This window comes from Accipiter gentilis, chromosome 1, assembly GCF_929443795.1.
Source record: "Accipiter gentilis chromosome 1, bAccGen1.1, whole genome shotgun sequence".
Classification (NCBI taxonomy): Eukaryota; Metazoa; Chordata; class Aves; order Accipitriformes; family Accipitridae; genus Astur; species Astur gentilis.
In genome coordinates, this window is record NC_064880.1 from 11,328,815 (window position 1) to 11,340,536 (window position 11,722).

General features: G+C 51.5%; 1 protein-coding gene across 1 annotated transcript; it reads left to right on the plus strand.

Moving 5' to 3' along the window:
• Positions 1-207: 207 nt before the first annotated feature.
• On the plus strand, positions 208-10,822 carry KMO (kynurenine 3-monooxygenase). Its single transcript, XM_049809294.1, has 15 exons — positions 208-360; positions 1,574-1,643; positions 3,225-3,322; positions 4,292-4,381; positions 4,628-4,676; positions 5,438-5,525; positions 6,184-6,349; positions 6,872-6,943; positions 7,491-7,612; positions 9,000-9,147; positions 9,620-9,677; positions 9,787-9,869; positions 10,142-10,243; positions 10,331-10,390; positions 10,592-10,822. Exons 1-15 carry the CDS (start codon positions 307-309, stop codon positions 10,757-10,759), a joined length of 1,428 nt encoding a protein of 475 aa, XP_049665251.1. The 5' UTR covers positions 208-306; the 3' UTR covers positions 10,760-10,822.
• The last annotated feature ends 900 nt before the right edge of the window (positions 10,823-11,722 follow it).

Here is an 11,722-nt window from a genome sequence, read left to right on the forward strand (position 1 = left end):
TCCTTGAAGACTGCAGAACTGCTTTACAATTTTTAAAAAAGGCCTTTTAATAAGGCCTGGCTGAATAACACCATATTCACATCTCTTTACCTGAAGCTCAGTGTGGCTGGCCACACGGCCAGGCTGATTCACCGACAGTCTCTGCATTGGGAGTTAAACTTTAATATGAACCAGGGGAGAAGAACACAGGCGTGACTCAGCTGCTCCCATCCTTTCCCTTCTCCTCCCCACTGGCAAGGGCAGTGCAGCAGGACAGGGAGTGGAGACGCAGCATTTAGAACCTGTGACCTGGGAGCTCTCACAGCGATGGAGCCCAGTGACCCACAGGGGAAAAGGGTCGCCATTGTCGGCGGTGGTCTGGTAGGAAATGCAATTTGGCTGCTGTGTGATTGAGTTTGCCAGGGAGCTGTAGCTGTAAAAGCATTGCTTGGATGTGGGGTGCATGTTTTTCTTAAAATCATTCCTCCTTCAGACGATGGGGTGTTACGGAGGAGTTGGTTAAGTTCCCACTGTGGGAGGCGGTGAGGCTTGTTTGAACAGCTAGGACTTCATAGGAGGAGAACGGCTCTTTCCCTTGAGGGAAAGCTTTGCTGCTGACATATCCCAGAGATGCAATGCATGTCTGTGGTTGGCACTTGCCTCTAACGGTGTGCGCAAATAGATCCCACTGCCGAGAGTCCTTTTCTCAGAGGAAGGGGTTTAGGAGGTTAAGCAGTGGTGCCCAGGTACACTAAATAACTGTCCTCATTTGGGCTGTCAGATCCTCCTGCCCCTCAGCTGTTTCTAGCTTTAATCAAGTCACTAATATGAAATGATTTGTGAGGACTGCGACTTGGTAAACACCAGGCTAAGAAGAAATGCCTTCCTCTGCCCACTTTTGTCTGAGAATGGTTTTCCTCCATTGCTACTTGCAGAGTGTCTGACTCTAAAGTACAGCATGGAGCATTGCAGCACCAAATCTCTCTTTTGATTTTTTGGCCTTTAGCTTCTTGGTCCCTGTGCTGCTGGAAAAGAGTGATGACATAAGAGTCTGTAGTTCTGACAGCAATTCATGATGGAAATTAAACAAGAAAAAGACAGCCATCCATTTAAATAACAAGCAGGACATATGTGTGATGTCCTTTTTAAGGTAACATCTTGCTTTTGCACAGGTCTAGCTTCCCCCACTGTGTTCCCAAGGGAATGCTGCAGCATCCTGAATGTTATTGAGGAAAGTATAGTTTGGAGAGGAGCAGGGAGCTTCCCTGTACCAGCTCCTGTTTTCTCTGCCTGAAGGGGTTAGCCCGGCTGCAATTAATCACTGCACGTAAACAAGCCCTGAACTTAGTATGACTTTGTATGATGAGTTTTGATGGGTGACACTTGTCTTGGGGGCTCTGCAGGCACATCTGGGGTAAAAGAGGACTTCTCTTCAGGAAGAAGTCCTCTAAGGTTCTTGATCAAAGGGTCTTCCTATATATATGCTGAGCTGCTTTCCCTGACTGCTGCTTTCCCTTGATGCATCTCAGTAGTGATCTGTAATATAGCTACTAGTGAAACTTTTCATCCACCATTCCTGATCCTTCTCTTGTAGGTGGGTGCATTAAATGCCTGTTTCTTTGCTAGACGAGGTTTCCATGTTGACGTTTATGAAGCCAGAGAAGGTAAGTTCAGCCTGATCATTACTGCTTTATTAATGTTTCTGTCCCTTTATTGATAACAGTTCTTGAAGAAGAAAAAGAGGAACTGTGTGAGCTCACTGAAACTGCAGAAGAAAAATGAAATCTGAAAGTATGGTACTTTGGGGATATTCTTTTCACTCTTCCCTTTAGCTCCTGTGGTGGGGAGGAGCATTTATCTGAAATACGTTGTCTTGTGTGAACCCACCCTTGAGCTACTAAAACCCTTTTTTACATTCTTGGCTTAAATATTGATTGAAATCTTCACCTTTGAAAAATGGTCTCTGCGTGAAGAATTATAGCACAGTGCTGTTGAACCAAGCTGGGTCAGAAGTTTGGAAGCTACAGCTGTTGTTAATGCTGCAGCATCTCTGTTAGGGTTAAAAACATCCACTTGACTTGTAGCCACTGACATCAGTGGTGAGGAGGGCTGGTGGTGAGAGGAGCAGAAGGAGAGATGGAATGCTTTCAGGAAATCTCCAGCTCCACAGGACACCACAACAGAGAAATGATGATTCGAAGCCCAGGTGCCACCTGAAAGGGAGAGAAATCATTTGCCTCCAATGTCTATTAGCTGACAGACAAATAAAACCTGGGCAGAGATGGCAAGCCAAGCAGCAGATGAGAATGACACCATGGAAGCTGACACTCAACGTGCAGTGAAGGGAAGAGGAAGCCCCATCTGACATGTGGTCTCTGTGGTACCTGTTCCCACTCGGGCAGATGTTGGGATGGGCAGTTCTGCTGCACAGCTCCTGGCTGGGCCCGTCCTGAGTCCTGCACACAGCTCTGGGTCCCTGCCACAGAAACGGGGGGGTCGCAGCAGCCAGCCCCAAGCAATGCCAGCAGGCTGCAGGCTCAGAGCAAGAGCAGATGGCTTCTCACTGTGGTTTAACTGTTAAACTCTTTGCTGGATGTTGTATATGTTACAACTTTCACACGTTCAAAAAGCCTCTGGTTGCTTTTACCTGTCTTCTGAGTTGGATGGATTTTACTTCTCTGCTCCAGTTTTTGGCCCATTGCTCATGCTGAGGTGCAAGCCTGAAAGCTACTGGGATGAGGTTCTGCCACAGGCGCTGGCCAGACAGCCCAGGAAGCCTGAGTGAGGCCATTCAGAGGAGGAACATGCCAGTGCCGAGACACTTCTATCTGAAAATTAATTGGGAAGGTGACCTGCCAGTGTCCCAAAAAGCATCAGTCTGTGGGTCCCAGCAGAAGCATCAGGCATTCATTGCTCAGCTCTCTCCACTTAGAGGGGAAATGGCTCTTAGGGATAATGTGCCCTCCAGCACTGTGGGGAGCTGTCAGGATCCGGCGTTCCCTCTGCTACACTTGGCTGCAGCTGCTTCTTCCAGAGGTAGCATGGAGGAAGCAGCCCTCAAAGCTGCTCAGCCGCCTTCCTGACATCTGAACATGCCTTTTGATACCTGTCCTCTCTGCACGCAGAGCAGGGGGTCGGGACCTCCCCCCTGCCCTGCCTGCTATAGCTGCAGGGATTTCGGGAGATGCCGCCCACACCAGACTCTGATATTGGTGTCTCCATAACCAACTGCTCTTTCCACACAGATATCCGGGTGGCCAGCTTTATCCGTGGCAGAAGCATTAACTTGGCCCTGTCCCACAGAGGACGCCAAGCCCTCCGAGCCGTGGGGATGGAAGAGCAGGTACCCTGGCAGCTTCTGTGGGTGGTGGGCTCTATGTGGTTAAAAAGATCTTGACTTCAGCCAGTGGTGGATGGGCTCTCTTCTGCTCCCCAAGCACATAGGGGCCACTGCAGGGGTAGCTCTGCTTTCATGAGGGTGGAGGTAGACCTCTCCCATTGCATGCCCGCAGCCAGGCTCTCCACTGTTTCACAGCACAGCTGCCAACGGGGTTCTCCCCAGCCGGGGGGCAGCACCCAACCCTGGGCAGCTGGGTCCTGCTCACGGCAGAGGGTGCTTCCCCGGGAGACCAACACTCAGACACCACCTTCCAGTGTTTGCCTCCACACTGTGTTCTCCTCCCTCCTGGATGGTGAGGGAAAATTGGGCAGGAGTAGGTGGACTCCCAAAAGAGCTGAGTACCAGCAGGATGCAATAAAAGTGGCCGGTTTCCCCACTGACATGCCTGGATTTGTATTTTCCCACAAAACCTTGAGCTTTGGGCTGACCCCTGAAATCTGTGCACACTGACTTCTGCGCAGCACAGTTGGCTCAGAGCCCAGCACTCCTCTGCAGGGTACTCGCTACTGTTTAACATCCAGCTGTTGGCAGTGGTGGGATCTCCTGGCCCCTGGCTCCCTGCAGAAGAGCCCAGGCTTCAACAGCTCATATCCCAACACCAGGATGTAATTTGGCTGTCATCACCTGCCTTGTCCAGCACCCTGGGACTTTTCATGTCGCTTCTATCCAAAAGTAATTTCCCCCTGATTTTTATGAGAATGAACTTCTAAGTAAAATGTAGTGACTTGGCATTGAGAGCCGTGTAAAATTTTCACCAGTAACTTGGATAACCACATGAAAATGTATGAGCAGAGACCATTCCATTCTGCCTGGAGCACGGTGCGTGGCGGGGATGGTGCTTGGTAACTTGTGCCTTCCCCTCAGCAAATCAGTTTTGGCCAGAAGGCTGGGTTGTGTTCCCTTCCATTTCAGATTGTGTCCAAAGGCATTCCCATGCAGGCAAGGAGGATACATACACCTTCAGGGAAGAAGTACTCCATTCCCTATGGGAAGAAGAACCAGGTACTGGTGTCATGCTGCCACCGTGAAGATGCTTCGCAGAGCATGAGGGGTCTTTGAAGGCGTTTGTAGCTGTGTGTGATGGACAGCCTGGGGCTCATGCTCTTAGAAAGGATGCCATGAGCAGGAAGGGGATTGCGTGACCCCTGGTTTTGGCAGGGTTGTTTGGAGAGGGTGGTGTTTCTCATCGGCCCATGCAGAGCATCCTTCAGCAATGTCTCCTGAACCCCGTGTTTGTTTGCCTTGCAGTACATTCTCTCTGTGGACAGAGCAAACTTAAACAGAGAGCTGCTAACAGGTAGGTTGCCAGGTCTATTTGCAAACACTTTTATACCCTGTTCACTGAGGATTTAGGGTTTGCCCCATGAACTTTGGGCCCAGGCTGTCTTTGCCTGTGAGTTCTGCATAACCTGGCTCTCAGAAAGTGCAAATGTGAACTAGGTGTGTTTTTAAGAAGAAAATCTGTGCTGTTTTCCTGCTGCTTGTCTGATACAAAGGGATATTCAAACAAGTCCCCCCAAGGCTTTTCTGCACATGTAGCTCTCCCACATTCGCCCTCAAGTGGGATCTGCCTCTGGTCCCTGGCTCCTGGCACCGGTGTCTGCTCCCAGAACTTCACCAGCCAAAGCAGGAGATAGATACCTCCTGAGCCTTGCCACGGTTCGTTGCATTTTCCACAACCCTTGCTTGTACAGAGACAAATAGAAATTGGAGCACTGAGGCAAAGTATGTAATCAGGCCAGGCCAAATTTCCCCAAATTTCCCATTGACTACAGGCACCTCATCCCATCCTGAAATACAATGTAGTGACGGTGGAAACAGATCAAAGACTCATGTCATTGCGGGGAAGGAAGAAATCTTTGCAGGATTCCTCGCACTTTTTAAATAGTATTCAGCAGAGTTGACCAAATGCAGTCCTAGTGTTCCCAGCCTGCCACCCATCACTCAACACAGCAATCTTATTTGCTTTAATGGCAAAAGTCCCTATAATTTAGGGATCCCTTGGAAATATTTTCAGGGTCACAGTACAAGCTTCTACATTTAGTTGTCTTTTCACAGCTGCTGAGAAGTACTCCAACACTAAACTGTACTTTGGACACAAGCTCCTGGGGTGCAACGCAGAGTTGGGGAAGTTAACCATACAAAGGTAGTTCCTGCGCAAGCCCGGGATCAAGTGCTGTGTTCAGTTAGTTTCTGCTTAATCATTTATAAAACCTCAAACAATTGAGCAATCTCAGTTTGAAACTAGCATGTTATTCCTGAGCAGACAAAACTTGGTGTCAGCTTTGGAAAGAAGACATGTCAAAGCAGGATTCATGGGGAGGCTAAAAAACCTTTAAGCAACTCGCTAACCCCTCAGCAGCCTGGCAGCAGGCTAGATGCATGCTTGATGACCTGTGCAGGGAATAAATGTGCCAGTCTCCACAGTGCTGGTTTTCAGGGGCAGATTGCTCATCAGGGAGGGAAGCTAATGACCTTGTTTCAGAGTTGTGTGAAGTTCTGGTCATGCACCCTGTCCACCTGGGGATGCAGGCTCTATGAAATAGCAGCATTATCCCAACAGTGCCTTTTGCATTCTTGGGCAGATCTGGCAGAGTTATGCTTTTGATAACCTACAGGATAATTACTTATCCTAACACTGAGCTTCCTAGTCAGTGAAAGCCAATCTTCTCTCGCCCTAGAAGATTAATAACACTGGAGGTGGCCCCGGCATTTTGCAAAAGGCAGAACCACAGTGTGCAGCAGTGTGCAGTTGACCTGGAGTTACGGCAGGATTGATCCAAGGGACTCTCTCTTGCTTTCAGGTCTGACCAGCGGCCCTTGGAATTAATCTACGATCTTATCGTGGGATGCGATGGAGCCTTCTCAACAGTCAGAAAGCAGTTCATGAGGCAAACACGCTTTAACTACAGTCACGAGTACATTCCTCATGGCTATATGGAGCTGACCATCCCTCCCAAGGATGGAGATGTAAGTGTGCCTCTCCCAGGGGCTGCTACCACCCTTGCAGGTGGGACATCCTGCTCCCCTCTCATGGTGGCTTTGCTACAGCAGCTCTAGAGAAGCTACTTTCTTGCCTGGGGTTCAGCCAAGGGATTAAAACTTTCCTAGGAGAAGGCAGGCATCTCTTCCTCTTCCAGTGGTGGGGCTAATGTCTTGGTACCTGGCTGTAAAAATCCTGGAGAGCCTGCCCCGGAGCAGCAGAATTAACTCTAGCTCTGAGAGGTCCTGGGGATTCAGGCACTTGTCTGTGAGGACATCAGTAATTGCAAACCAGCAGATTTTTGCCCATCTTTCCTACCCTTTCCTCTTGCCCTTGCTCTGTGTCTCCCTGAAGCATCAGGTACCAGAAAAGGGCCCTGTGGTCATTGTGACTTCTCATGGGACAAAGGATGGGAACTGGTGTGCTGGTGTGGAGGGGAACCAGAGGCTGGGCTGGGGAAGCTAAGCAGGGCAGGTCAGGGACACAAGGCAATTTTCCTTCTCTTTCAGTTTGCCATGGAACCAAACTACCTCCATATCTGGCCGAGAAACACCTTCATGATGATTGCACTGCCCAACATGGTGATAACCCATGTCCATGCTCCTTTGGGGCATGGGATGGAGCTTGTGGGGATGAACTGGCTGTAGTGGCAGGCATGTGGCAGGGACTGGGAGGGCCAACAGGGTGCCAGGAGGTACCCCCAGCTTGTGCCAGGCATCCCACAGCCGGGGGGGGGCATGCAGGACAGGACCCCCAGAGCCAGCCCTATCCCACACCACTGAGCAGGTACCTGTGCCACCTCTCTCTGCCCACGCATCCGAGCCCACGTGAACCCCCTGAAAACCAGCTCTCTGCAGCTGGATGTTATAAACCAGATACAGGAGTACCAGGGCAGCATGCCAGACCTGTGCTGGCAGATCACACACTGCCTGTTTCTGCCTCCCCCCTGCCTGCCCCAGCATGTGCAAGCCCACCATGGGAAATGGGGTGGCTGGGCGCTTGTCCCTGCTGCGCAGGTGGGTTGCTGCGATTGCCGGGTGACAGGCTGGGTGCTGAGCTGCTGCTCCAGGTGTCAGGTGCTCTCTATGGCCTCTGGGCTTCTTTCTGACCTTCCTCCCCGGCTGGCAGGACAAGTCCTTCACCTGCACGCTCTTCATGCCCTTTGAGGAATTCGAGAAGCTCACAACAGGCGAGCAAGTGCTGGGTTTTTTCCAGACCTACTTCCCAGATGCCATCCCCCTCATTGGAGAGTAAGTGTTCCCATTTCCCCTTCTTGCTCATCAACACAGTGCCATGAAGCCAGGGGATGCATCCCCACCCAGCCTCGGGGTCCCAGTGACAGAGACTCCGCTGAAGCTGGCGGCCCAAGGGGTTGTGAATGCTGTTGGGGTGGATCCCCGTGGCCTGTAGGTCTGAAGGAGGGGGAGCGAACAGACCGGGGTCCACATTGTGTCCACGCTGGAATAGCAGGCTCAGCAGCAGGATGCAGCCCCATCCCGTGGCAGTTTCTGATGGAGTCACACTGAAGCACTGCTCTGTCCCTTGGAGGCACAGCCCAGGCCCTGCCATTGCAGGAGCGAAGAGCAGATCAACTCCTGCCGGTTTTGTATTGCTGTTAAAGGTTTTGAACTCAAGGGAGGGATTAGGTGTTCATAAGCTGGGTTTTTGACGTCAGAGGTGGGTAAGCAAAGTGAGTCTACTAGAGCAAAGGTAATGGTTGCACACTGAAACCAGCAGCGTGAAGGTGGTCCTGCTGTTCAGATAGCTGGGTTGCACAAATGTTGGGATTTTAGCTAACGGACTGAGAAAAGCTGGGTTTGGAAAAAACAAAAACTACCCCCAAAGCCCACTGTGCTGACTAAACAAAGTCTGGCAGTTATTGATTGTATGGCTAAAGCAAATATCAGAGCTGTGGGACGCAAGAACAGGCAGTTCCCAGCGGCGTGCTGCTCCCCGGGCAGTGGGGACCCTCTCGCTGCTGGGCAAAGAGCACAAGAAAGGGCAGCAGCACCAGAGCCAGAGCATCCTGCTCCTCCTGGGGGCCCCAGTGGGAGCAGGGACCGGGAACAGCCTTTCCAGCACACATCCTGATGGCCGTGGCTCTGTTCAGTGTGTCCTCATTTTCCTGTAAAGAGGGAAGTTCCAGCCAGTGGGAGCTCCAGCCCATGCTATTAATGCTTCTGCTTTGCAACATAGTTTACCTGTTATGGGCTTTTTTTTGGCTGAGGAAGGGTCTCCGCTGTGTTAGGCAGTTTCCTTTCCTCTTAAGGAGAGTGTACCACAGGGCTTCGTATAAACTTAGGTATCCTCTGGTATAGCCTTCCTACAGTGACTGACATCTACCACTGCTTGTGGTAAGAGGACTAAGATGTTAATTACACTCTTTACTCACAGTCAGGTTGCGTGCAGAGCTTAAACCCTGCAGACAAAATATTTGGTCCATAGGGACAAGTTAATGAAATAGGTTTTCTGGCTTCCACGTTTTTCCCAGCACAAATAGCCTAGTGAACAGGCTTGGGTTTTGCATCCCAACGCTGACAGTGCCCGTGGCCATCTTCCTGAGCTTGGACATGGCATGACTTGATCTTCTTGTCTCTTGTGGTCCCACAAGTAAAGTATTTGTTGTTTTGCCTGAAGGCGAGAGCTGAAGCACGATTACTTTTTGCTGCCAGCCCAGGCCATGATATCTGTGAAGTGCTCTTCCTACCACCTTGCTTCCCGATGTGTGCTGATGGGAGATGCCGCGCATGCTGTTGTGCCCTTCTACGGACAGGGCATGAATGCAGTAAGTTCATGGCTGGCCCTGGGCCATGTCAGTTGGGTCCCCACTCTTTTCACCCAGAAATGCCTGGGGTTAGAGTGTAGCTCCATAGAGTTCATGGGCTGGCCTGTCCCACAGCCTGATGTCCTCAGCATTGGCAGGTGTTGGAACTCCCCTCCGGCACCTGGCTGCTCAGTAGGACCTGGCTGTCCTGTGGGGAGGAGAGGGGATGAGGTCAGTGGTGCTGCCTTCCCATGGGGCAGAGGACTGCGTGGGAGGGGGGTCCAGCACACCAGGCCCAGCCTGCCGGGAAAGGTAAGCCCCTGGATCTCTCCGCGAGACCCCTGGCAGAGTGGCCTGGAGTAAGACTCCTGCTCTGAAGCTGTGGTCAGTGGGACACTGCGGGCAAACAGCTACACTAGCTAAGCATCCGTGAGGGCACTTCTCATAAATGCATGGTTCCTTCTGCCTATTTACCCTCTAATTTTCCTCCCAGGGCTTTGAGGATTGTCTGGTCTTTGATGAATTAATGGACCAATTCCACAATGACCTTGGTGAGTGAGCTGGCCAGGGAGGAGGAGCGAAAGCAGAGGAGGATCCCTCTGAAGGCAGCTGGATACCCTGCTGGGGAGCTGCCAGTGAGCTGCCACTTTATTCTCCCAGGTGCCTGCCTCCCTGAATTCTCCAGGCTGAGGGTGCCAGATGACCACGCAATCTCGGATTTAGCCATGTACAACTACATAGAGGTAGGCGAGCCACACACAGACTTGTGGTCCCATGGGGCATGCACACAGCAGCACCTTGTTAGGATGCACACAGCGGGCAGGGTCTTTGGCAAGACTTTGGCTGGGCTCTCATTCCAGCAGACTTAGGCTAAAGAGCTCCTTGGGAATGCTGCTGGGGCTGGGGAGTCTCTGCTCCCTGCAGTGACCCCTAGGACAGGCAGCGGGACAGCTAGCGAAATGCAGGGGGCTCTGCCAAGACACCCTGCGAAGGGGTGATGGTTGCCCTGTTGCAGATGCGCAAGCACGTGAACTCAACGTGGTTCATTTTCCGGAAGCACATAGACAACTTCCTCCACATCCTTATGCCTTCCACCATTGTCCCACTGTACACCATGGTAAGGCCAGCACCTCGGTCCCTGCTGCCTGAGCTAGCTCCTCCTGGCTGACTTTGAGGTGGTGATGTGCTCCTGCAACCCTCCTAGGTGACCTTCACCAGAATTCGCTACCATGAGGCACTTCAGCGCTGGAAGTGGCAGAAAAAGGTTGGTCAGTGGTGGTGCCTATCCTCCCCATGCCATGAGCCTCGTGAGCTCCACATCCTGCACGCCAGCACTGCTCAACTGTGGGGGGGGAGCTTTGGTGGTGGGATATTGCCAGGTGGGTGCAGGTGTGAAGTCTTTGCTTGGTGCTGCAGCGTAGGAACAAACCTCTGATGACACTGGGGTTTCTCTTTGCACTTGCAGATAATTAATCGAGGGCTTTTTGTCATGGGGGCAGCAGGACTGTGTGGCACCTACCTGCTCATAAAGCGGGTGGCACAGAACTTGGACATCCACCTGGAAAACTTGTGGGACTGGTCCCATTATCTCAAGAATATTGGAAATTTTCCCTTTGGTGCACAAGTGGCTTAAATGTAAGGGGAGCTCCTGGTTGTAATAAAAGTGAAGGCATGGGCTGTTGCCTCAGCTGAGTGATCTTGACTCTCTTGGGATGTGGCCTGGCAGGTCCTGCAGCTCCTCTCCTGGGAGCAGTGGTGGTCCCTCTCCGCAGGTGAGAGGAGCCCATTGGGGCACAGAGTGCCCAGAGAGCCCCTGCAGTGGCTCAGGTGTATCTCTGCCTCATCTCAGCAGCCTTGTCTCAAGTGATGTGGTGTGTCATGGGCTGGGTGCGGGTTTTGTGTGCAGTAATGGGGGGAGCGCGTGTCCTCCCAGCCAGCAGGATGGCCACTTGAACCGGTTGGGGTGTCCCAGCCCATACTGCTGACTTCTGCTCTTACCAAAATCAAGTCAGCATCTTCACTTGAAAACCAGTCAGTTTCCTCCTTACCCCAAGTCAAAAAAAAAAAAAAAAAAGGTTCAGTTATTCTTGGTGGAAATGAAACAACTTTAAGAAAGGATGTCCTGGGGCAGTGCTTAAAGCCTGCAGAAACAGCCGTGCCACACCTGGCTGAGAAATACTGACTTGCAAGCAGGTCCCCTCAGAGAGACCACCAAACCTTTGGGCTAAAGCAAAACCAGGGGCCTGAAGGACACTTCTTAGCTCACTGTTTGCCCTCTGGGCTTTTGCCCGTGCCCTAGCATATACTCCTGTCTAATGCTATTACCGATCAAACTTCTTTTTGAAAAAGTCTGGATCTCTCATTGATTTTCTCTAATTGTCCTCTGAAGCACATATGTGGTTGTACTTGTACTGCACACACTACACCAGCAGTAAGACCTGCAGCTGCTGATGGGGGAGATAGATAGTCTCCTCGTGTTCCAGTAACAGCCTCTGCCTGGGTCCCTGGACATGGGCATTCCACCCAAGACCCAGAGCCCTTACAGGTACCTCTGCTGTCTTTGTGCAGCCAGGTGCAGGGTGCACGAGACCTACAC